Source organism: Meleagris gallopavo, chromosome 31, assembly GCF_905368555.1.
Source record: "Meleagris gallopavo chromosome 31, MGAL_WU_HG_1.1, whole genome shotgun sequence".
Lineage (NCBI taxonomy): Eukaryota > Metazoa > Chordata > Aves > Galliformes > Phasianidae > Meleagris > Meleagris gallopavo.
Window position 1 is genome coordinate 1,889,919 of NC_139434.1, and position 26,874 is coordinate 1,916,792.

General features: G+C 45.5%; 1 protein-coding gene across 1 annotated transcript in view; it reads right to left on the minus strand.

Moving 5' to 3' along the window:
* SCN8A (sodium voltage-gated channel alpha subunit 8) overlaps positions 1-26,874 on the minus strand; it is a 51,721-nt gene that overhangs the window by 9,954 nt on the left and 14,893 nt on the right. Inside the window, exons 3-21 of the mRNA XM_085212103.1 lie at positions 25,972-26,090; positions 24,688-24,777; positions 24,398-24,526; positions 22,058-22,149; positions 18,025-18,246; positions 17,559-17,622; positions 16,999-17,140; positions 16,331-16,537; positions 15,855-16,142; positions 14,746-15,105; positions 12,435-12,570; positions 10,524-10,762; positions 9,826-9,999; positions 8,881-9,237; positions 7,643-8,113; positions 7,118-7,235; positions 6,275-6,429; positions 5,721-5,894; positions 1,522-1,644 (exon numbers count right to left, since the gene is read on the minus strand). Coding sequence (XP_085068229.1) covers positions 1,522-1,644; positions 5,721-5,894; positions 6,275-6,429; positions 7,118-7,235; positions 7,643-8,113; positions 8,881-9,237; positions 9,826-9,999; positions 10,524-10,762; positions 12,435-12,570; positions 14,746-15,105; positions 15,855-16,142; positions 16,331-16,537; positions 16,999-17,140; positions 17,559-17,622; positions 18,025-18,246; positions 22,058-22,149; positions 24,398-24,526; positions 24,688-24,777; positions 25,972-26,090 — 3,660 coding nt within the window. The remainder of the gene's footprint in view (positions 1-1,521; positions 1,645-5,720; positions 5,895-6,274; positions 6,430-7,117; positions 7,236-7,642; positions 8,114-8,880; positions 9,238-9,825; positions 10,000-10,523; positions 10,763-12,434; positions 12,571-14,745; positions 15,106-15,854; positions 16,143-16,330; positions 16,538-16,998; positions 17,141-17,558; positions 17,623-18,024; positions 18,247-22,057; positions 22,150-24,397; positions 24,527-24,687; positions 24,778-25,971; positions 26,091-26,874) is intronic.

A 26,874-nucleotide genomic window follows, 5' to 3' on the forward strand; every position in this document is an offset into this window, starting at 1 on the left:
CTGGCTGCGTGCTGGGGGCGAAATCCTTCCGTCCTGATGAAATGCATCACAGCATTATTGGCTTATGGGGACAAAAAAGGGACAGAGGAGCCCAATGGGTGCAAGGAAGGGATGAAGTGGCACATGGACGCTGGGTGCCAATGGAGGAATTGCCATCCTGTGTTGTTGCATTGCATTGTGAAGCTTAGCATGAAGCTCACAGAGCCTGGTAAGGTAAAAAAAGAAGAAGAAAAAAAAAAAAAGTAGGGGGAGAATGCATTGGGGAAGAGATAACCCTCTCTGGATTTATTCTCTCATTTCTTTCGACCACTTCCTGCAGAATTTGGGGATTCCCCATCGGTTTGTGGCTCCTTCTGTGCTGCACTCTGCATTCAGTTACAGCAGAGCAAATCCAAAGGAAATCAGAAGGACTCAGGGGGGATCCTCCAGTCAGACCATGGGAAAAAAAAAAAAAAAAAAAAAAAAGAACTGTAGAACTGTGCAGATGCTATTTCTTTCCCTTTTTTTTCTTTTTTTTTCCCCCTATTCTTTCAATATAAATAATATAACCTTAGCTCTCATAATCTCTCCTGTTGTGAGCCAATCGGGATTCAACAAAAAAGACCTAAATTATTGACCTAGGAGCAACTGGGAAATCCATCCATATGACAACCCTTCACTTACATGTATTTTTTCTGCATGTTCTTAAGAGTGTTTCAATCCCAAATGAAAAAAAAAAAAAAAAAAAGCACATAGGCACCAAAATACAGATATGAGTGGGAAAGCAGCAGAAGACACTGAAATAATTTCGAATCATTTCAAATCTGGCTAACAATTTGAGGAAAGCTTGTTAAGTTCAATGCTTTGCTTGTGCTTCGTGGCTCGTGTGACGGCGACAGGACAGGGGACCGTCAAAGCATGGTACAAGGGAGGGAGTGGAAAGGGAAAAAGCTTCACTACCAGACAAGGCTTCCAGTCACCGCCAGACTGGACCGAGAACAACAAGGTGCAACAAGAGGAATTAAACCAAGGCCGTTTTTGCAAGCAGCCGAGCTCCCCGCTGGTCCCTTCCTGGAGCCTCTCACCCCCCTGCATCGCATTTTTTGGCAGCCCCTCAGAGATTCTTTCCATCCGACCCCACCAAGAGGCGGCGGAGAGCCTGGGGTGGTTCGAATTCTGCTTCTTTGCACCTGGTGATTCTCCCTAGATAGAAGAGTTACAGCTGAGAAGCCCCCTCGGATGCTAGAGGTCAAAGCCAGGCTCAATGAGAACAGCCAAGTGTTAACATCGTCTACAAATGGCACGTGGTTGGGGCCGGTCATTAATGTAATGAGGCAGCTGGATGCATTCTCCCTTTCTTAATTGGGGAGTGCGCAGCGGTGGGCAGGGTGGGGGACATCGACGGTCGAGGTGATCGAGTCAGCAGCTGCACCACACTTCTGATTGGAATTCTCTTTTCCACCCGTTTTGATCAGTTCTAGCATGCGTAAAAAAAACCGCTCCACGGGCATGCAGAAGGATCAGCTGCTGATGGCATCTTACCCTCATCCCCTCAAATCGGGACAACGCTCTTAAAGGCCTCAAAGCTCTTAGGGTCCTAAGGGACTTTATGGCACCTAGTTCCGAGTAGCCCAGGGCATTAGCTATAAGGCTGACTAAAGAGACCTACACAGAAAATAGAAAAAGAAAAGAAAAAAAAAGAAAAAAAAGAGAAGAAAAGAGAGAAAAAAAAAAAGAGAGAGAGAGAAGAAAGGAAAAGGAAAAAAAAAAAAAGAGAAAGAAAAAAAAAGAAAAAAAAAAAGAGAAAAAAAAAGAAAAAAAAGGTTCCAGACTGTTAGCACGAGTCCCCTAGCCCTGATTGCCCAACCCCGGCTGCCAGCCTGGGCGGCCCCCATAGAGAAATACCGAAGACATGACACCAGCTGCCTACTTCACTTGACTGAAACGACCTGGAAGGAAATAATGCGGTTGAGAAAGGCAATAAGAAAAGAACATAGGGGAAAGAGAAGTGAGAGAGAGGCAGAGACACACAGACGGAGAAAAAGGGGTCTGTCGGAAGGAAGAGCCCAAACGGATGACAAAAACCTTACCCTCGCCCTGTAATGTCTGCAGGATCCCAGCGGCTCCCATTAAATTAAGCCAGACAAATGTTAAAGGTACCTATGAGAAAGAATACAGATAAATACACACACTGCACCACCTGAGCTCCATTTGTACAGCAAGCAGCCGAGCTGGCTTCTGGCAGAGCGGCCCCGAAAAATGGGAGCACCCAAGGGAGGGCACGCGGCCACGGCGGCTGATCCCAGCTCTGGTGGCTCATAAACCCAAGCAGCATTGGGGAAACATCTCCGGGGACAGGTGAGGGTAGATCAGCATCTTACTGATGGGGGGAACGCAGGATTACACGGTTGCTCAGGCTCTAATCCCAAAACGACAGCAGAACTGGTTCATTTCTGCCCCTTTTACAACGCCACGAAGACAACACATCCTGCTTACAGCCTGGAATCAAGGCCAGGCTCCACGCTCGTGAGTTTAGGATGAGAGGCAACGGCCTCATGTTGCACCAGGAGAGGATCAGGTTGAATATTAGGAACAATTTCTCCTCTGGATGAGCGGTGATGCATTGGCACGGACTGCGCGGGGAGTGGAGGAGGCACCGTCCCTAGAGGGGCTCAGGAACTGCGGAGATGTGGCACCCGGGGACATGGTTTATTGGGGATGGATCAACGGCTGGCTGATGATTCTGGAAACCTTTTCCAACCTTAATGACCCCATGAAGAATTTGGTAGCTTAGTGGTAGTAATGGCGATAGGAGGACGGTTGGACAAGATGACCTTGTAGGTCCTTTCCAACCTTGTGATTCCGAGATTCTATGATTCCATGAATTCCTGCCTTTGGCCAAGTGGTGCAGCCCAGGCTCTCACAACATTGAGGAAAAGCTTGGGAGTGTGGAGCCATCTCTTTTTGGAGCAGGCACGTGCCTTTAGGGCAGCGCTCCAATCCCCAGGTGAGCCCACGGGAAACTCCTTGGATTGGATTACGCATGACTCGGCCGTATGAAACAGCATCTACAGACACCACCCATCAGCATCCCACTACCTTCCATTTCTGGCTGGCATCACATTACAGACACAGATAAGAACAGAAATGTCAATCTTTTGTAAGGGGAAAAAAAAAAAAAAAAAAAAGACATCAATATGCAGCAACAAATAATGGAAAAACACGAGACCTCCTCTAGCAAGTGTGTTTTGGTGGGTTTCTTGTTTTTTGTTTTGATCTTATTTCCCAGAAGAGGACATTTCCCATTTGCCCTCCTTCTTTTTTAAAGCGGACATTAAAATGCTAACATGAAATTAATTACAAAGATGATCCTTATGAAACACCACGTATTCCAGGAAAAATATTCAGATTTCAAACACAAACACACACAGAGGAATTCCTGCTCTCTGTTCTGGACTGCCTTCACCAATTGTGAAAATCCTTTTCCCACCTGATATGTAAGACCAAACCAAGGGCTCAGAGGGGCATAAAGCAACACCATCTGACCTAAAGAATCATCTGCTGGTGTGATGGGTTGGAAAAGCTCTTACCCTCTGTGGGTCAAGCACATCATCCAACACCAGTGCATGAGCTCTACTCATCTTCACAACAGTGGTTGATGCCACCCAGGCAGCAGAATAATTTCAATCTCTTTGGTAAAGGGATGTTGGAAAGACACAGATTTTGCCTTGCTTAACTGTGTGTGTGCTTCATGCTTCTTCTATCTTTGCATTCACCCCAAAATGCTACTAAATACCAAGATGCTACAATACAAGGCAACGGGGCTCTTTGGCTTCCCCATGTCGTTTTGGGTTGTTTGCTTTTTATTTTTAAGTTATATTGTTGGAAAAAAAAAAACAAATGTCAAAGGCATTCCAAGGTTTTAAACTAAGCCCTCATGAAACAAAACCAGCCTATGTGGGATGGGACCAAGGGCAATGCAACCCTGGCACATCCACGTCACATCAGGCTGGGACTCCGATTGCACAAAAAAGCGAGAACATAAAAATTATGCTGGAAACAAACAGAATGGGAAGGCTTACGAGGAATCACCCAAAAAATGGGCTAGAGGTGAGACCAACGTCAAATGGTGTTTGGAGGTTGTGGGGTCTATGGTCGGTAGAGACAGAACCAAGGTGTGTTACTCCCTATACAAAACACAGACTTCACTGAATCCGCACTTTTAGAGCTTCTTCCCCTCAGGATAACGCCTCATTCCTGAGCGTGAACCTATCAGAATGGCAGGAAAAAGTCTAAAGGCTCTTTCAGCTTTCATGGGGCCTTTCCAGTGTTATTCTCTGGCACACTCCAACAGAAGACACAGCAGGCACCGATGTCAGACCAAAGGGATCCCAGATTGACTGAAAAGCAGAAGCCTTCATGATTACCCAGAACAAGACTTTGTCTTCACAAATACACCCAGCAAGCTTTGGGGATCAGAGGAGGAGAGTTATTTGACAATGCTACCAAACCTGAAAAATAACATTCAAGAGGGTCGTTATGATGCAAAGTCTTATTCTCTATCCGTTACGGCTGCCACCACGTGACTCCACTCAACCCCATCAACATCACATTAAAGAATTTGAAAATAAAACGTGTTTAACAGCTACAGGATACTGTGCAGAGCTGAGGTTTTGTTGAGTAACATTCAGCCTCGGCTCATTCATTGCAACATCAGCTTATTCTACAGCTTTCGGCATCTCAAGTTCCCATTTATTTTTTGTGGACTAAAACATGCGAATTTCCCATCTATGGTAGCAAGCAAAGAGAAATTTACCCTAAGTACTGTGAATTCTTGCTCCTTGCATGGACCACTGGACTGCACTTGCTCATTCCCTGCAAATCTATCACGACCACACTCAGTGCAATTCGTTAATGGCAATTTGCTCGTTCCCAACAGCTGGAATTCGACTCAGAACATGAAGCATAAGGTCCATGAGTGTTATTTCTGTTGCTGAGCAGCTGCTCTTCTCTGCAATACTGCACCCCAAAGGATTTCGTTTTGTCAAACTCTCTCCCCAGAGCAGCACAGAGGAATAGGTGGCAGCGAGCATTGGTTCTCATGTTAGCACTTGTGCTTAAGGCAGTGACAGAGATAGAGTTATTTTCAGAAAAGAAGAGTTACTTCTTCGAGATGTGTGTAAGAAGGAAAGGTGTTATGGGGAGCAGAGCTTTTTGTAAGAAAAAAATGTAATATAAATATATATATATATATATAAAATAAAGACAGTTTTCCACAGGAAATGTAGACATCCTGAGTCACTTCTGCCCCTGAATTCCAAGGATAGTTCCTCCACCTACTCAGAAATATTTCCAGAGTGATAATGTTGCTGAACAGCAACTCGGCATCAATGAATCATGTTCAAAATGTTCCTTCTCCCAACAAGAGCCTTGGAAGGTTTTTAGATTTTTTGCATTCTATTTGCTCTTGGGGCACTCACTACAATGCTGCTTCACAACTGGATGTGGCAAAATGTTTTTAAGAGAATGCAAGCACTTGAGATCCCAAAATTGCACGGGAAATGCTCTCCATACTCAAAGGGCTCAACCCTCCAACGTGTTTTGGACACACATCTGGGTTTGAATCCACACTAAATGCATGACTCAGTTAGGACACTTCTCTGGAGAAAGCATTACCCCAACATCCTGCTAACTAACGTGTTTTTTTTCCCAATCAGAAATAGAGAGGAGAGGATACATACAGCCACAATGAGGAAATCCAGCCAGCACCAGGCGTTGGTGAAGAACTTGACGAACCCATAGGCACACCATTTCAGCAACATCTCCAGGATGAAGATGTACGTGAAGACCTTGTCTGCGTACTCCAAGATGGTCCGGATGGTTTTCCTCTGCTCTATGTAAATATCCTCAAAAGCCTGGGGAATAACCAGGTACTCCTGTCATTTACTCCACGGGTCAACGTGGCAATTAATCCAGAAGCTCATTCAAACAATACTGAGATGAGCAGTAGGATGACATTCCCTACACATCTGCTCTAGTAGTTGCATCAACTATCTCAAATTACTACATTTCTACTCAAAATACGGCCAGAACCCAGACATCCACGCTCAGAATCTTCATTTTTGGTTCAAACTAAACAAACTCAACGAGAAAGACTTTCGTCCAGCACCTACCACAATGCAGATCTGTTGTTTGCCAAGTGAGAACCATCACAGTTTCCTTTTTCACCAAGTTCCCTACACAGTGCTCCCAAGCGAACGTCCCCCAGCTACAAATACTTCTGAATGCCACTTACCAGAGCTCCACTGCTCAGCAGGATCATGAAGATGATGAAAGTCTCAAACCAGTTATGCTCCACGATCAGAAAACACGTCTTCCTCAAGGTCCACCAAGACTTCCCCAGCCCCTCCTCAATTATGACCTGACAACACTTACAGCGCTGCATGCAACCTGGAAAGGGAATGATGCACAAGGAGGGGTGAGCCCCAAATTTTGTTGGGTAGGGGATGAGATATTGTAAGAACGTAACATTTTCAGTGCCTGGAATTGATTCGGATGCCCATGATATCAAGCGTGCTGAGATTCAGTTAAAACTCTGTGTGTTTTTGGGGTTTTTAGGATTACTTCCATCATTTCTGTACCTGGGAACCTGAATTAACAAGAATTCCTGAACAGGTTAAGCTAGTTATATTTGGTGAGAAATCCACGCACTTGACAGAACAGGAATGGAGAACTTGCCCACAGAATAACCTCGAGCCATTTACAATCTCTTTGCCATGGGAATAACTGTAATGAATTGGCTGCTGAAAGACACTGAGGCCAGTGACAGAGAGGGGAGGAAAAAAAAGAAAACAAAACCAGAAGCAGATTCTGAAGCTTCTGCTTCTAAATACTCAACACATTAATTGTGCAAAAGATCAGCTTTCCCTACCTGTAAGTCAGCTAGATCTCAGCAATGGCAGCTACATCTCTGAGGCCTCCACCCTGCAAATGCTTCCTGACTACTTCAGCTGTGATGGAGGGCCCAAGAAGGCTCTCAAAAGAAGCTAAAACTCAACCCCAGACCTAAGCTGAAGGTAAGCTTACAGCAGATAAGGGTCCCAGTAACAGCTCAGAGGTTCCATTTAACTCAACGTACCCTCGGTGAAGCACGCATCCGGGTCCAGATACTCTTCTGGTGCCTCCACGGGGACTTCTTCCACTTCAGGCTTTATATCAATGGTGCTGCCTTCGGAGGAGCTGGTATCATCCAGTTTCTTGAACACAAAATAAAACCCATTCCAACCTATAATTAGCTCCCACCAAACACCGAAGCTCGTGGTGACTCAGCAAGTCATTCGCTGCATTTACTGTAGAGAAAGCTGTTTCCTCACTTGACCTCATTAAGACCGTGACCCAGCTTACATCTCACGTCAATAGGACGGACAGACACCTCATTCCATTGGTCCCTTTAATCACATACCCAGATGCAGTAAGTAAATACACAAGTACGCATGGTTCTCCATAAAGCAACCAGCACAAGAAGCTTCTGTCTTGGGTGCAAGACAACATCATAATGCAAACAGAAGTCTGGTGCTGGAACTATCTAGTTCTCCTTCCCAACATGCTTCCAGGTGCTCAGACGTCAAAATGACAAGAATGGATAATTAGCATTTCCACATACCTCTTTGCTGCCATCAGGATCCGTATCGCTGCTGAAATCTTCTGTGTTGAGATTTTCAAAATCTGATTCCCCGACAGCAATAGGCACCCGGACGGTGAGGTTGGGGTTGTTGATGAAGGACATGTGGTCTTCATCGATGATGTATTTCTCCACACTGCTCCCAATTCCGCTGGTCGTGCCGTTGCCATTCTTCTGGTAATCGATGTCTCTGTGGATATCGGCCCCTGTGTGGTTGGCAATGCAGTTCACCTTCTTGTCATACAGCTCGTCCAAAGGCTTGACCTCATCTGCCTCTCTCTGCTTGAAGTGAGCCTGCATGAATTCACGCACTTTCGCCTTGATCCAGGCAATGCCCTTCTTGATGCGAATCACGGAGATCTGCAGGTTGTTCATCTCCCCATCGTCATCCGTTGCTGCCAGGTTGTCTGCGCTGAAGGAGCTCAGCAGCAAAGCCAGGAACAGGTTCAGCACCTGAAGGAGAAGAGGTCACACTTGGCAGAGCCTACACACGAGGGCAAGATTTCCACCTTGGGCCCATCTAAAGCTCAAAGGAAATGTGCCACACTGGGGCATTTTGAGGGATCGCTCCCAGATTTATTTCCTTGCCCACGTCTACTGCTAGTCCCAGGGCACATTTTAAATCCCTTTAGTGAGAAACAAGTCCTTTCAGATAAGGCTCAAACTCTACTCGTAAGATATACAACCGTTCACTCTGCTTCAATCTTGCTTATGTTTTCCTCCATAGATTTTTCTTCACAAAATGCAAGTCTGGAGAGAAACATCCTGATCCAGTCTGAGCTCCCACATGACAGCCTGTGCCACTTCAACAGCCCCTTCCTGCACACAGTAACGCTGCAGGATTGAACTAGCAGATTTTAGAAGAAACCTCCAGCCTTATTTTAGCACTTCAGGACCTTCCTCTCCTGGAATTTGAGAAGTTTTTACTGCAAACTGCTTGGATGCTGCTTCATACTACATGTTGGGCTACAGCTTGATACATCCTCACTAGATAAAGAGGAGGGGAAGTGGGGGCAACTGGCTAAGGCCAAACAAAGCACAGCCTTAATATTTTACTACCAAAGTCAACAGGACTGTTCATCCATCAAAGGCCATGAAGGACCCCAACCAAACTGGAAGAGATACCCTAGACCTGTGGTTCTATCCTTGTCCTGAGGTATTCCCATGCTCTACCCCACCCAGAAGGAAATGATAAAGCCCATCAGTAACCATTTACTGACCACTAAATTTCCGATGACCATGACCATCATGAAGACAATCAAGCACATGGCCTGTCCTGCCACCTCCATACAATCCCACATGGTCTCAATCCATTCCCCACACAACACACGGAAGACAATAAGGAAGGAGTGGAAGAAATCGTGCATGTGCCAGCGGGGCAGCTCACAATCCGGATTGATCTTGCAGACACACTCCTTGTAGCTTTTGCCAAAGAGCTGCATGCCCACCACCGCAAAGATGAAGACGATGATGGCCAACACCAAGGTCAAGTTGCCCAAAGCACCCACTGAGTTACCGATGATTTTTATCAGCATGTTCAGAGTGGGCCAGGACTTGGCCAGTTTGAAGACTCTCAGCTACAAAAAAAACCCAAAAAAACAACAACAACAACAAACAAAAACAAAAACAAAAAACAGAAAAACAACAGTTAATTTCATCTTTTTTTAAAAAAAGGGCACAATCAGGCAGAACTTCATCAACCAGAGCCATCAAGAATTTTATGCAGCCATGACCTCCTGCTCTTGCTGCTGAAATCATTGGCAATAGAGATTGCTTAACTCCTCTGTCAATTCAATTTTGTGTATTCTGTACTTAGATATTCCTCCACATACTGATCTCCATTAGCAAAGGAAAAGCTACACATACTGCCTAGCAAATTTGACTTGTTAAATTATCTCAAGAGACCACAGAAAATGAAAGGTGTGTTCTAATGAGGTCAAACAACATCCGTATTAAGTACTCTGAACCAAGACACTACCAAGTCACCCCTCGCTGCGTCAGATTTCATACAACATAACAGCACTGTGAAGAAAAAAGAGATCAAGAAAATAATACAACTCCACCCACTGTCCTCCCCAAAAGCAGAAAAAAACGGAGTTTGGAGGGGAATATTCCTTTTCTTTAGATAAGACAGTAACATTCATAAAGGACTGGAAGATGAATACCAATCGGAAAGATCGCAGCACAGAAAGCCCTTCCACATTCGCCAGACTCAGCTCCATTAAACTGAGGGAGACGATGAATCCATCAAAGATGTTCCAGCCTTCCTGGAAATAATAGTAGGGATCCATGGCGATGAGCTTCAGGAACATTTCTGCTGTGAAAATTCCCGTGAAAACCTGGGGTGATGGGAGAGAGACAGAGAAAAGAACGGGCACAGATTCACATCTGTCCGTTTTGTGATCTTCAGTCTCCGGGATGAACCTTCAATTCATCGTGACAGTTCAAACACGGTGAATTCAACGCCGTGTGCTTGTCCCCAGTTCTCAGCTTCACTAGCACAAATCTCACTGACCTACTCATGCATACCAGAGATTTACGGATGGATTTTTAAGTAGTACTACATTTTGTCCAGAAAGCTGCACCCAACATCTCCAAGCTGCCACAGACCGCAGCTTCAGGTTGGAGCGGGGAGGTTGAGGTTGGGTATTAGGAAACATTTCTTCTCCAAAAGAGTGGAGATGCGGTGGCACAGCTGTCCAGGGTGGAGTCACCATCCCTAGAGGGGGTCAAGAGCTGCGGAGATGTGGCACTGAGGGATGTGGTTATGGGCATGGTGGGGTGGGTTGGGGTTGGTCTTGGTGACCTGAGTGGCCTTTTCCAACCTCAGTGATTCTATGAATATTTACCAACGCTATCTTACCAGATTTCCCACAGACAGCACGTGTTCAAACTCTGGGGTCATAGGATGATGCTCCATGGCCATGAACAGAGTGTTGAGCACAATGCAGATGGTGATGGCCAGGTCAACAAAGGGATCCATGACAATCAAGTTCACTATCTCCTTCAGCTTGATCCAGTAGGGGTGGCATTCCCAGATCAAGAACGTGTTGGCAAATTTGTACCAGCATGGGGGACACTTCCTCTGGGACTCCTCCAGCTCTACAGTCACAAAAGAAAACAGCAACAGAGTTCAGTCTTCCCTTCTATCACTGCTGGGTCTGCCTGGCTCTCAGAATGGCTAAAATGCTCCCAGCCTGGACGTCTTGATCCTCTCCCCTGTCTCTCTGCTTGCACTATGACTTAACTTTCTTGCAGCAAAGTTACATTTTGCCTTCTCTTCTGCAATACCCAAAACCAAAGAAATAAATCCAGGCTGTGTGGTGATGGCTTAATACAAAGAGTTACCAAGCAATGGAGTTGATGACCATGGCCAGTAACACAGACCGCCAGGACGAGCTCTAATTGTTTTAAATGAAAGGATATATTTAACTCAGAACTGACCAAGGTAAAATGGCTTAAACAAAAGCTGCAGATTCTAAGCTGCCTTTGGTGCCAGTTTTTAAATAACTTGAAGTTAAATTAATTCTGTGTTGAACGCAGGCATGATCTAAAAGAGGAAATGCATGACATCATGCTGCAAAGGATTCTGAGCAGAAATAACCTGATTAAGACATAACACATTCATGTACAGAAACCAAGCATAAGGCTGCGTCCATCTTTTAAACTGGCTTATTTCAAGTGCTGAGAAAGAAAATAAATCAGGAGCTTTCCCCCATCGTTCTTTGACTTTGGTGATGGTTTTATTGAGGCTGTACAGCTGTTCTCACTGAAGTTCTGTTTTTTTTTATGGGGAGGGAAAAGACCACTACTCCCTTTCTCATTGGTTCTCTGGTTGCCTAGTGTTGAGTTGCCTTGGAATTTCTGAAGTTAAAAAAGAGGACCGTAGCACTGGAGCCTGTAGGCGTATGCGCAGGAGGAAAGCAGCAGAAGAGCCTTGCTCTGTTTCTAAGTATATTTAGTTTTCATACAGTTTTATTGCAGGAGACAGCAGGAATTTGAGATCATCAACCTCATATGGCTGCTGCTCACCAGTTCTTGCTGGCTCTTCTATAACGTATTTGGAAATTGCATCTCTATGCACTGTGTACTTCAGAACTTGCATCGTGCAGAAGCCCCTTTCTCCTTTCACAGCTGTTGCACTGGAGATCTTACTGCAGCTCAAACCTTTTCTCCCCAAGGCTGTAAGCAAAGGAGGGTCCCTCCAGCCCTCGGGAGATGGCAGAGCACCCATACCATTATCTTACTCCTATAACTGTGTATTCATTATTGTGAAATTACAACTCTTTGTTGTCTTTGCCTCCACACCTACGTGGTTTATATTTAAAACCAAGCAAAATAAAGTCTCATAAATGCTTTTGTATTAATGTTGGCTTGAAAGAAGCAGATGTGGGTAAAAACAATGCGTTAATATTTTCAGTGTGCAGTATAGCTCTAAAAGTCCCAGCCCTGACCTGAGTCTAGTATTCCTATATTCCCTAGTCCAAGGAAGGCCAACATTAGCAAGCAGCTATCGCTCTAGTCATACCAGCCACCCCAAAACCATCTCACAACGTCCAGCATCACCATTCAGCATCCCCTTGGGCAAACGGGGCAATGTGTGTCCAGCCCTGCTCAGCACAAGGAATCCAGATGTGGACCCTCACAGCAGAGCGAGGCACGTACACAACCGCCTGGTGGATGGGTCCTCTGCCTTCCTAAAACACACCACGAGAGGGCAATCGATCCATGCACACTCATAAAACCCAAAAGCAAACCTCCAAACCATTCCTACCTTCAACGAGGGTGTTGGTCAAGCCAGTCATCACGCTGTTGGTACGATCCTTCCTTCCATAGGAGACGTTCACCTGATCCATCGAGACCAAGAGAGACCCACCAGGTTTCTTCTTAATTTCAATTTCAGTTGTACCCTGCAACATTCATATGCACATTAATACGAGCTTTTCATCTTCCTGGTGTTTTGCGTGCTACAAGCCTAGGAATACGCAAGGCATAGCCAAGAGAGAAAAGAGAAAAACAACAAGCATCTTAATTCTTGCTAGACTTTCCACTTTCCTCCAGGCTGTACAGGGAAGCAGTGGATGCCACATCCCTGGATGTGCTGAAGGCCAGGTTGTACGGGGCCCTGGGACACCTGATCTAGCACGTGGCAACCTTGGCCATGGCAAGGGAGTTGGGACTGGGTATCTCCGATATCCCTTCCGACCCAACCATCCTATGGCTCTGTGATCTTTGATGTCCCTTCCAACCCAGCCATCCTATGGTTCTACAGTCTCTGAGGTCTCTTCCAACTCAACCCATTCTACAGCGAAGACGATGATATTACAGAAGTGGTCAATTCAAAACTCAAGCCCTCGTTTTCTGCTCAAACCATTGCTTTGCAGCTTCAGGCAAAGGGAGGATTATATCCTAAGAATCATTTCTAATGAACCCTGCTACATTGCAAAGCAGTTTCTACTCTACTACTAACAGCAGGCAGGCAATGATTCCTAACGAGCCCATGCCTCATCCTGTCTGGTCAGTGAGAATTCAATCCCAGCTTCGTTAGAGGCAACGGTTACAGTTTACCACTGGAGTATTTCATAGTATTGACATTCATTTCAAAATCTGCACCTGAAAACAGCAATAAAAGCAGTTCTTGGATTGCCAAGTAAAACTTCCTCCTTTATGCATGCATCATGCAGGTTACGACTCCTACCACGGCTCATGCTGTGTTAAAAAGATAATTAAATACTGAAGCAAAATATTGTATTAACATGCTAATAGGGGAAGAAAAATAAAAGTGGTAGCAACCGATGCTTAACGTAACTCATTAGGGTCAATTAGGTTGCAAGAATTGAAACAGTTTTTAAAAATTGCTTGGAATTTATAGGCGTGGTAACCAGACTTTGCTCAGAAATGATTTTTGATCTCCAGATTCTCATTAGCCCTCCCTTCTGAGCTATGATTTTGGAGCTGTGTTTCTCTCCTGAGTTCCTGATGCACTTAGAAGGCTACTCAATACCAATTTGACCAACTAATTAAGGAAAAACCAAAATCCAGGAAAATTCAAAAATTAAAATTAAAGAAATTTCTTGTTAATAGCTTTCCTTGGAAAATCAAGCCCTTCAAAATGTAACAGCTCTGAAACAAGTAGAATCCCTCAGGTATTTCCCTCGACATACTTTAAGGGTCTGCACTGAGAAAGACCTGCAGTTGGATCTGGGTTCAAACAGCCTGCAGACTGTTGGAAACACTCAGGATTTCTGTATTTCCTTGTACAAACAAAAAGTCAACTTCCCGTCCCTGGAGGTGTTCAAGGCCAGGTAGGATCGGGCCCTGGGCAACCTGTCCTAGTGCCTGGTTTAGTGGTTGGAAACCCTGCCTGTGGAAGGGAGTTGGAACTGAATGTTCTTTAAGGTCTCTTCCAACCCAACCCCTTCCATGCTTCCATGATCTTTGAGGTCCCTTCCAACCCAACCCATTCTATAGTAAGACAACTTCCTTGTTGGTATTCCAAGGTACAGCCATTTCCTCTGAAGATTCAAAGAGACCTCTTAGTGAGGGCTAAATGGCTGTCTCAACTTCCCTTTAAGCTCCCAGGTTTATCTTACAGTAGAGAGCATTTGCAAGAAGTTTTAGTTGGCCCCCTTTCCCCAGCGCTGCAAAAAGCTCCATGAGAAGCACCCTGACGTCCTGAGGGTTATTACATTCCAAACCCTTTTTTTGGAAGACGGGAGGAAGGCGGTGGGCACTTCCAACCCAACCATCCTATGGCTCTGTGATCAACCCAAACTAGGCTATGGTTCCATCGTTCTATGATTGTGAAGGCCCCTTCCAACACAAACCATGCTGTGATGTTATGATAAGAGCTGTTACGATAAGTCTGATTAAGGGAAGAACGGGGAAAGCCGAAGCGTGGGGATTGGAACCCAAAACAGACACCGGCCTCTGCAGTCAGACAAACCAACACTCATCGGGATGCCCAGACAGCTTGGAGGGCGGCGTACGGGGAAGTAGAGGAGTACGACAAGGCCGCCATGCCTACGCTAGCTACACATCAGCCTCCTTACGCTGTCATCGTGAGCTGCCTTATCTATTTTCACCTCAGGCAGAAGGCGCCCGCCGGGCATGCTGGAAGGCGGGCCGCCGATGAGGGACACGACGCCGTTGCAATCCACCGTGCTGTTCCTCTTGATGTTGCGGCGGAGGTTGGGGAATATCCGCGAGGAGCGGCTGCCCTGGCTGTAGCCGCTGTATCCGCTGTAGCTGCTCCGTCGGTCGCGGCCGCGGATGGGGATGAAGAGGGAATCCCTGCGGCCTTCGCTCTCCTCCACCGTGCTGTGTTCGTCGTCGGCGAATTCGTTTTCCGAGCCCGGGTCGCGGAATCGGCCCTTGTAGCTGAAGATGCTGCTCTTGCTGTTGTGTCGGGAGAGGAAAGGGGAGCCCGGGATGCTGAGGAGAGACTGGGAAGAGGGAATGGAGGGCAGTGGGGTGAGTGGCATGGACACAAAGCACCCTGGTGACCTTCTAGTACTTGCAACCGAGATGGAGGGCGACTTTGTACGTGGTTTGATAGTGATAGCACAAGGGGGAATGGCTGTAAGGTAAAAGAGGGGAGACTGAGGTGAGATATGAGGAGGAAGTTCATTGCTCAGAGCGCAGCGAGGCCCCAGCACTGCTGCCCAAAGGAGTGTGGGTGCCCCATCTCTGGAGGTGCTCACAGCCATGGGTGGGAACCTGGATGGCTGATGGGGGCAGGGAGTGCCCAGGGCAGCAGGTGGGGCTGGGGGGCATTGATGGCACTTCCAACCCAACCATCCTATGGCTCTTTAAGGTCCCCATCAACCCAAACTATGCTATGATTCCATCGTTCTATGATTGTGAAGGCCCCTTCCAACACAAACCAAGCTGTGACGTTATGATAAGAGCTGTGAATGCAGTTTTGCTCCTCTCCAGGTCCAACCACCACCACTCAGAGCATGTTGTTCACTCTTGGCTGAGCTACACTGGTGAAGAAGTTTGATCTGGGTAGAACCAATAATCTCAGCAGCAATTCATGGAAGGGCTGCAAACCTGGGCAGTGAGTGACATCCTGATCCCCTGCACATGTCAATATAGGGGGCAGATCCTTCTGATGTTCTAATCAGGATTAAACAGAGTATGATCCTGACTACAAATAAGCATAAACACTAAGGAAGGAAGTGAATACTACCTGGTTCATGATGGAAAACTTTCTTCCTATCCTGTTATCTGGCAGCCTGAAGGCTTTTCTCCTCATGCCATCCTCCGATTCTGACTTGAACACCTTCTCATTGTCGCCCTTCTCCTCTCCTTCCGACAGCTCTTTGTCCTTCCGCTTCTTCCTCCGGTTACGGCGCTCCTTGGCACTCTTGGAACTCAGTTTAGAGATCTCCGATGAGCTCCGAGACATCCTTCCTCCACCATCATCTTCCACAGCATCCTCAGAGACCGTCCCTGCCGAAGTGACCATGGCAGCAGCCTGAAGGAGAACAGAGAAATAAATCAGAGCTTCTCAATGAACAACACTCCATTTGCTGCTTTAAGAAAGAGTGCCAGAAAGCCAACCTTGGCATTGCTGCATTGCTTATTATACGTCCCTGCGACAACAGGGAAATAGATAATTAAAAAAATGCAAACGAATAAAGAATTGACAATCAAAACACTCACCTGTGCCTCCTCCTGCTGCTTTTTCAATTGTTCTAACATAGCCTTAAATTCGGCCTCTTTCTGCTCTGCCTCCTCCAATGTGGCCTGGTTCTGCTCTTCGTAAGCCATGGCCACCACAGCCAGAATCAGGTTGACCAGGTAGAACGAGCCCACGAAGATCACCAGGACAAAGAAGATCATGTAGGTTTTTCCTGCCGCTCGTAAGGTCTGGAAGGAAAGAGAATGGTAGAGGGAAGAAGAAAGGAGATGGGAATGCCATTTCCAGAGCAATGCACGTATGTGAGCCAATCCAAAGTCTCTTGGCCTGAATGTTCCTAAGTAAATTATAGTATTTTCTGAATATATTTAAGATATCAGTGGTGCTGAATATCAAAAATCTCAGTGCCTCCACTGCAAAGCACAAAGACCCTGCATGTTCAAAGCCATAAACACAGAAGGCGACATCCCTCTTCTGAAGGGATCATCCAACGCACGCAAACTGAAGTTGGGTGTACAAAGCAAAACTCAAAGCCTAAACTCCTTCAAAAGAAAGCAAAATGAAATTAAAGCAAACAAACAACATTTCAGCAAAGTTCCGAGGAAAAACTCAAATAAAGCTTGACATTTTCTCCCTTGTCTTTTCCCCTGGTTCTCATGCTGCGTAACACCGAAGCAAAGCGTTCACTTACTAATTGATACAAGTTTTCCCAAAAGTCCTGAGTCATAAGGCGAAACAGAGCCAGGAAAGCCCAGCTGAAAGTGTCAAAGCTCGTGTAACCGTAGTTTGGGTTCCGTCCTGCTTTCATGCACGTGTAACCCTCTGGACATTGACTGCGGAGAAGAGGGAAGAGATTTCAGGGCACTGATGCAGCAAAAGGGGCATGGTAAATCCATCACATGCATGTTAGCACTGAGAACCAACTGGAGGCAATGGCAGGTGGAAAGTTTCTGTTTCTGAGCCTCCATCCCTTATTTCTTTGATTGGACACAGAAGGAAATAATGCCACCAGACATCATCATTAGGCATCCCAACCCCCGGAGATGCCACAAGAAATGCCAGCTCACATCACATTGGTGCGACAGACAGCAACAATGGCTTCATAATTAGATTAAGGGATTTACAGTTCACGTTTGAAATAACAGCAGAACCAACAAAGCAAAGCAACAGGAAACATTCCAAAGGTTTTGTCATCATTAGCAAACATCAGTGGTAATTAGTCATTCCTCTTAATAAAGCTCAACCACTCACCCTGCATCGGAGCTGTTACCACAGAGCAAAGGATCAGGGGCACCAGGAATTATGTAAAAATTTGCTGAAGGAGATGAAAAAGAGAAGATTACATGCCCACACATATGGAAGTAGAGGATCTAACACACTACAGCACGATAAAAACCTCAACTGGAGTGTTGTCTGCCAGAGTGTTGGTAAGGTTATCAATCTCCCTCCTTAGCACAGGCACGGGGATGCTGCAAAGCACAGATGGGTGCCAGCAGCTCCAGAGCTGACCAGAACCAAAGGAAGGAACTGACCCTCAGCCCGGGGGTCAGCTGAAGCACTTGAATAAAGTCAGGTGTATAGCAGTGGAGAAACATCCACAAAAGGGGTTTCGTTGCATAAAGTTGGCAGACCGCATCATAGCCAGGTCAGAAATTCTGGGCAGCAGCATTAAGTGAAACAGGAAGGTTTCAGGGAGCATCACTGCAGAAATACCTACACATATTGTTGGTGTATTCCTCCCAGTCAAAGCCCCGGGAGCCGTTATCCAGGAACGTCTCGTTGACGTTAATTGGCCATATCACACACTTGTTCCTCAAATTGCCCATAAACAGCTGCAGCCCAATCAGAGCAAAGACACTGAGACAAAACACCGTCAGGATCATCACATCCGACAGCTTCTTCACCGACTGGATCAGGGCACCCACAATGGTCTTCAGGCCTGTGGAGAGGAGAGCAAGACTGGAAATCACTCCTGTAGAACACAGAGTCATTGAAAAACCAAATATATACAGTACCTTATCATGGCTATGGGGTGGCAAAATAACACCGCCATAAAGGGGTTGGGTTTCAGGAACCCAACGTTGCTCCAGAGCATCCTTGCATTTAGGATTTTCAGTACACGTGAGGGATGACCCATCCCCGTGCCAGCTGTGGGATCACCAGTTTACGGGGTGAAGCAGCAATATGAGATCAAGAAATAGGGAGATCAGCCCTAAGAGTATCTGAGGTTTGCTGGATGGGATGAGGATTGTGCTCTGGGGTCATTGTGTTGGAGGTTGGGTTTGTCTGAACACAGAAATCAAAGGGGTTTTGTTACAGCTGGGGCAGGGCTGCACTCAGTGCTGGCTCTGATATCAAAGCTCTTAGGGTCATTAAGCAAGGCTCGATGATAAAAGCCAAGAGGACAAAATCCCATTCGTTTCCTAAACTGTCTGGTCTGGAAAAGGAACCATACGTGACTCTCTGGTTGTGTTACTGGAGTAAAATGCAGCATTCAGATTTAAGCAAGGATTTGGGACGCAGGAACACTGCCCATTAATTAACATTTCTGACATCAAGTAGGGTCAACTGGAGTCTGTAAATGAGTGGAGAAGCAGGATGGAGAGAGGGAGGAGGAAAATGACAAACTTTTCCCAGATTTTTACGCAAAGCTTGAGGAGCAATTCCCCTTTTCCCCATTTCTTGGCAATTCCTAAGGCAACCACCCACTTCACAAAGCTCAGCAGTTGTATTTAACAAACTGCCTCTGTGCACAAAGTCATTAAGTGCTTCAGGAATGCTCCTACTTAGGGCAGCAATAAAATACACGAAAAAGGAACAATTCAAATCAAAGTCAGCTGGAAATGCTGAAATGCAGAACAGAGATCAGAGAGGAGATGCTGCCCCAGGTCAAGCACTGCCCATTGCTTAAAAACCATTTTAAAGTCTTTTTTCTTGTCCCACACCAATAACACATACTCAGAATTAGTTCCTCCTGTACTTTAATTCATTCTCTGAAAAGGCACTTATTTAAAAGTTGTGTGTTCTACACTGTGCTCTCTTTACCCAAATTTGGCCCATTTTTACGTTCCCAAAGCATCCACTCTATCCATGCCCCAACACCTCTGCCCTACCCCATCTCCCAGTGCTTTCATGTTTGTATCAGTGATGCTAGCACTAAAGGAGACGTTATTCTTCTGGAGAATTTAAAGACTCAATCAGCAGAAGTACTTTCAAGTTCAAGAAATCATTTCAGTCTTATTTCAATACTTAGTTTTGGTGAAGGAGCCAAAATATCCTGGTAATCAATGGGCTGCATAACGACCCAGCTCAGAAATAAAAGTAGAGTGTAGAGTAAAATAGAAAAAAAAAAAGGGTAAAAAAAAAGCAGATCCATTAGTACAGGGCTAGGGTTAAGGTCTCTGTCTGAGGCCACACTGAGCATCCTGCAATAAACCTTGGACAAGAAACCTCTATACCAACAGAGGTTTGGATCCATATCAGGAACAGAAAGAGTCTAAAGTAAGTAAAAAGGGATTTTTTATGGCGGAATAATTTTTTAACAGTGTCTTTTGTTTCCGTCAGAACTTTTAAGTCAATGCCAAAGCCCGACTCGAACACCAAGCAGGCTGTTTGCTGTTAGTTCTGGCAGACAGATGCCCATTACAACATTGTTTGCATGCTCATCCCATCGCCCCACTGCTCTGCCCTGCACATGCAGCTACTTCCCCAACAGTTGTGTTTCTGTTTTGCACGGTGCTCTCTCACTGTGGCTTTGAGCCTCGTTTTGGGTGTGATTTCATGTGGGATGTGTCAGGCTGACAGCTGATGGCACTGGAAAAATAAGTCAGCAATAACCCAAGTGCCAATAATAAACCACCATGGGTTGATGTGGTCTAAGGAGCTGTAACGTGGATGCAGTGTTTTGACGTTTCTGTGTTTCCACACACAGCCTCCACCTGCTTTCATCCAGTGGCATGTAATGTCCTGGTGGGGTTTCCCACTTTTATCTCGTCCATAAGACACCACGAGGATGATTCCAATTATTGATGGAAGACAATTAGCACTTCTCATGACAATAAGATCACTTCCTCATTGGGCACAACGTTAAAAATCTTTTCCTTTACAGAGTGAAGCAGAAAGGGAACCCCTTTATGTCGAATATATTCACCTCTGCTCTTGGACTTGATAAACCTAATTGCATATTAAGTAACCAGAAAGGTTAATTACACAAATGCTTCACATTCCTCATATATTGCCAGTCATAAAACCAAAATAGGAGCAAGGTTTGTGCTTTGGGTCCATGCTGCAGAACCACAACTGGGGCGACTCTATCCCAGAGCCTAACGCACACAACCAATCCAAGTTTGGCCAACAGTGAGTCCTGGCCATGGATAAATGCAGAGCACCCAATGCTCAGCCAGGAGTCCCTCAGCTGGGTGCAGGAAAAGTGTGCAATGAACTGAGAGCTTGGATCCCTTCATCCTTTGCTGCCACTTGAAATAATGGGAAAATCCCATTGGTTTTGAGCAGCATGGAAGGAACGATACAAAATTGTTCTACTCCTTCCCATAGAAAGGCAAGGCATGCTGCTGCACATATAGCAACCAGCTCATAAAAGCTGCATCACCTTCATTTTTCTACGATTACAAAAGCAAAACACAGACGAAATTTATTCCAACAATGATGCTTCTGTTCAAGCAATGCAGTCAATACCTGTGGCAGCTGATAGAACCGCAGCTGCACTCCAGGTCTGCCCAGTGCACTGCTAACAGCAATTACCAAAATACCTTTTGCTCTCTGTGTCTGCACTGCCAGACACTAAGGGAAGGAAGAACATTATTCTGGCATTCTCTCATTCAGTGCAAGGAAAGCGGGTGCCACTTGAGACCATCATGCACAACAGCCACGTACATCTGATGGGTTTAGCAGTCTGGAATGGGGACAAAGTGATGGGTCCCTACAAATCCATAGCTCATTTTCTGGTAAATGTATATGAGAGCGTACCCTGAGTAAGGAAAATATCCATCGTCAGTTAATGCATCAGGAGAATAACATGAAGAAATAGAACAGCAAAACATATCAAGTGGTTCCTGAGGGTGAGACAAGTCAAGCACCCAAAAGCTGGAAAAAATCACAGCTGCTTCAGTGAATTGAGTCTTAAGCTTGACCTTAAAATGAGGGATGCTCCTGAGGAGCCACCTCTGCACAAGGTTCTGCACGTGTCCCCAGTGCTTCCTGTACGGGGCTGGGAGAGGTTCTCACTTCTGATCATACTCTCAGTCCCTGATGCTCCATGCTCTCCTGCAGCAAAGGGCAGCGCTCATTCTTTGGCACCCAAAGTCCACAAGCATCCCTGTAAGGGACAGCCCTGCTCTGGGGGTGCCATGCAAAATGGGCAATGTTGGGAATTAGGACCTGGGCTTCATGAAAGCTCACACAGCAGTTTGGGCCACAGGGTAGCCCGGAGTAGGAGAGAGCAGCAACTCATTCCAAACTCATCCTTGACTCGTTCTGGACTCTACTTTCAGTCTGGCTTTCATTTCAGAGATTGGAGAGCCACACGTGTACACAGGGACAGAGACGTATGGAACATCAGGCTGCTCATCCAATGGCCCAGGAGCCTCAATTTCCAACCATCCCATCCATACAGACTGCAAACCCATCAAAGATACCCCAGTGCCACTTCTGAGAAATAAGCAATGCAGGACAAGGGGGGGATTATCAAAGAGATACAGCAAGACCAGCCTTTAATGCTTAATGGTTCTCACCTGGAATTACAGAGATAGTTTTCAAAGCTCGGAGAACTCTGAAAGTTCTCAATGCTGAGACATTCCCCAGGTCCACAAACTCTGTGACATATCTGCAATGAGGGAGGTCACACACAAAAAACACAATGACAATACACACGCCAAAAAAAAAAACAAAAAAAAAAAACCAAAAAAACAACCAAAAACAAACGAAAAAAAAAAACAACCACTACAGACAGAGCAATACATCACTCACAGGGGCCCTGTACCCAACAGCTAACACCAACCGCAGGACGCCTTACCTGGAATTACAGAAATAGTTTTCAAAGCTCTCAGAACCCTGAAAGTGCGCAGAGCTGAAACATTGCCTAGGTTTACAAACTCTGTTATATACCTGCAGAATTAAACCAGAGTTAATGGCACCGTTGGGGTCACCCTGCAACACAGCTGGCTGTTTGTAGGAAACAGCTCGTCATTTAAAACCCTTCAGAATCCGCGTTTAAAAGGAGAGTGAGAACTCTAAAGGGAAAATTCAGTTTAAGACTCTTCAGATTGGGCCAGCTGCATGGATGGACATTGAATTCTTGTCCACAGAGGGCATGAAAATGGGAGGCCAACCCTACAAAAAAAGGGAACGTAGAATTCTTGGGCCAACTGCATGGATGGACATTGCATTGACTACAGAGGGCATGACAATGGGAGGCCAACCCTACGAAAGAAGGGAACGTAGAATTCTTGGGCCAGCTGCATGGATGGAAATTGCATTCTTGACTACATGGGACATGAAAATCTGAGGCTAACCCTGCAGAAGAAGGGAAATGCAGCCCCACGGCCAAATATGCCAGGAGTCTTGGTGGCATCGCCTCTGTTCAGTGGGTTCAGGGATATCTGCTTTGCTTTCCTCTGAGTCTCAACAAAGCATCACCACCTTCTGCTTTGCTTGCTCCATTCTAATCCGCTTGGCTTTACCTGCGAGCCACAGGTAGATGGGATTATCCCCATTTTACAGAGGGATAAACCTGAGGCACACAGAGGGTAAGAGGCTTAGTGCAGGGCTACAGAGTCAGGTCGTATCCCTCTCTGCTGTGCTGTCTGGTGAGGAGGAGGGCACCAAAAAGCATGAAAATGTGCTGTATTCAAGATTTCTCCTGCTGCAGGAGCATTTTATTTCAAGAATTTTATCTTATTTTCTTTGGTTTCCAGGACCAGACTCTTCTACAGCAAGGTAACCCAACTAGACCAGGGCCCTAGCTAGGGTTATTCCATAGTTAGGTCAGCTCCAGTTTTGGCAGATTTAATATCCGTGCTTTGGGCCTTTTAAAGCTGGCACGCTGTTCCTTGTTAATTTATTAAGAAACAAAGCAAGTGACCAATTAACAGTGAATCTCATCTACTGGGAGCGTGGCTCACAAAGGTTTACTCTGCACACAGCAGATCCCTGCCCATCTTCAAGCAGAAACAAAATGGCAGTGAGTTGCGGGTTCTCCAACTTCTGTGTGCAACGTCCAACTCTTTGCAACTCAACTCAACGCACAAACTGCTCAGGAAAAGCTGTGGCTCAGAGCTTGGAATACAGCCCAACCAGGGCCAGGTAGTTCAAACAATTAAAGTATTTCACTCTATTCAAACTCAACTGCTCCCATCCCTTGAGAACTGGGCTCCTCAGCCTTCTGCATGGTCCTCCAGTCTTTGCTGGCCACCACTGACTATGGGAGCCTGAACATGTACATGCTGAATACTTCAAAACGCAGAAAAGGGAAAAAAAATATATATCTTCCACCAACAACTGCCAGCTCACAGCCCCAGGTCCAGCTGTGAGTTCAGGCATCCACGTGAACTCCTCACTGTGAGCCCAATGGAAGCTGATCCAGCACAAGAGAAGAGGAGGAGGAAGGGAAAAAAAGGCGTCTCCTTTTCCTGACACCGCATCTTCATCAGAAATTGCTCAACCTGCAACAATTCCAGCATGCAAGCCCAAAGGGGAAGGGGTGGTAGAGACCAGAATGTAAAGATGCTTGGCTCTTAATCCTACACCCAACACAACATGCTGCTGCTCTGGCACATGAGCTCATCTAGATGCTAGATACTACTGTAAAATCTTGTACTAACAAAGGCAATTTTTAGAAAACTGCTTTTTTAATAATTTTTTACAGCAGCATTGCCGCTACATCCATGGAGTTGCAATTGAGATCTATGCCTCTGTATCAGGCTTTCTATTAAAAAAAAATAATAATAATAATGTAAGGGTTCGCTTAAGCTTCCCTCTGTTTGTTCTTTTTCATACACACCCACCCTCCTCCTGAGGTCTCATTCCCTCCCATGTGCCACAAATAGCTGAAATAATCTGAAAATGCCACTTACGCCATCATGATCACACTGAAATCTAGCCAGTTCCATGGGTCTCGTAGGAAAGTAAAGCCATCTATACAGAAACCTCTTGCAATAATTTTCACAAGTGATTCAAATGTATAAATACCAGTGAATGTATACCTGTCAAAAGGAACAAAGAGAGCTGTGCTGAAAACTTTGCAGGCATGCATTGCTAGGCATGCTAACAGGTGAATTACAAACAAAGTGAATAGAAAGGCAACTTGCACTCTGAAGAGAAGAAAAGCAACATTCTGTATAAAAATAGAAGAAATATTACTTACTCCACATTCTTCGACCATTCAGGTGGGTTACTAAAAGTCATGAATACACAGTTGGTCAAAATAGTGCACATAATGATCATGCTAAATACTGTGGAACAAAGTCAAGGATCAAAGGCACACTGGGGTGGCTCTTCTCCCAGCTCCCAAAGACCTCTGCACAACAATACAGCCCAACAACCATTTCCATTCTATTCTCTGTGTGCTACACAAACGAGCCAAGACGCTTCCTGCAGTCATGGGAGATAAGAATGGGGGGAAATATATACAAATAGTGCTTCTGTGTCTCTTTGTTTTCTGCTTTCTGGTATGCCTTAGCAATGCAAAGATCACAGGCCTTGATAAAAACGTATTCCCAAATAATTCTGTGTGTTCAGAGTCATCAAAAACTAGTCTGCTGATACATTACCCCAGATGGGAGGAAAAGTCTTGAGTAGCACAGAACCCAAAATGCCATTCCCAGCCTCAGCTCCCTAGCGGAGATGGAAGCAGTAGGATATGGAAAACCCTTTTCTTCTTGAGGTGCGTGAGTCCAGTAAGGAGAAACCCCTAAGGCAGCTAATGAAGGTGCTTTCATAGATGTGTTTTACTGTCACCTTCTGAAAATAAACCACCAAACACGGCAGTGCTCTGTGCCTCCTCTCCTACTAGCACATGCAGGTGATGTTTCAGAGCACTTGGAGACCAGAAGCAGAGTATTTTGGATGAGTTTTCCCGTTAGAAGGAGGTTTAAGAATTGTCAGAGGAGCCGGAAATTAGTTGGTATCTAATTGTAAAGTGTCTTTGGCTCCTTCTCTGAATATTAATTCTATTTAACCATTCCAGCAGCTAGTTAAAGCTCAACTGCTCTTCATGTAGAGCACAACCTCACAGCTGTCTGTCCCAATGCTTAGGATCCTAGAGTGATTAAGGTTGGAAAAGAGCTCTAAGATCAAGTCCAATCCCAACCCACCCCCATAATGCCCACTCGTAGAGTCATCAATGTCACAAAAGACCTCTTAGGATCATCCAGGCCAACAGTCAACCCATGGCCACCATGCCCGACTTAGCAATATCCACGTATTGATGGTGGAGTGGACACAGAAAGGCACAATTTAGCAAGGAATGCATAAATTAAACATTTACTTGATTGGATTTGACTAAAAGGCTGTGCTTCTTCATTCATAACAAACCCAAACTCCACTAGAAGTGTAGTTAATAAATAATGATTGAATTGAGCAATAAGACAATAGGCAAGAGATCTTTTAACCAATAAAGACAAAAATACCACAGTAGTAAAAAGGATATGAATGTATCAAAATTTTAATAGCTATTCTTCTAAACAGATTAAAAGGACTTAAAATGTACAAGGCAGGTGTGGCACTAAATCGGAAGAGTGTTTTCCCTCTGTTTAGTACTACAAAGGTCTGTAGAGAGAGAAAGAAAGAAAGGAAGAAAGAAAGAGAGAGAGAGAGAAAGAGTTAATGCATGAAAATCAAAGCATGAACAGCACAAAGAAAAGACCAACAACTTTTATGGAAACGAAAATCCTGTGTTTTCTGCGTTTTTAAATGATAATCTCCTGTAAGAAGTTCCCATTAGGGTGAAATAAACCCACCAACACATCATGAATAATTCTACTCCAAGCCATCCGTTCCGCGAGGCACTACAGACAGCAGAAGCAACATCTCCCATCCAGGAGCACGTACCTCCATCCAATAGGGCAGAAGCACTATCCCTATCCAATACATAAGAACCAAGGTCCAAGGCACCCAAGGAACACAAATTTCATTGCAGAAGCAGCAGCTGAACCCAGCTCTCAAGCCACAGCCCCGTGCACGTGCCCGTCCTTGTGGGGCAGCAGCTGGGGTTGTGCCTCCTTCCCACACCTTGTTAACCACTATCAAACCTTACCTGCCAGGAGACCACAAGCCCCAGTCGTCGCCACGTGCTCTTACTGCTGTTAATTAGTGACCATGAGTGAAAATTAGTGAATCTGGGCTCCCAGTGCCCTGCAGAGGGGAACCCATGGGGGCTCTTTGCCTACGCAGCCGTTGCGCTCCCCCAGGAGCATCGATCTTCAGAGGTTTGTCATCTCCCTCCTCGTAAGGGAAACGACATGTTTCAGCTCATTTGGGTAAATTAGGCCATTGAGCGGTGAATTATTTGAGAAGGAAATGAAAATCAGATTGTGGTTCAATGCTAAGTGAG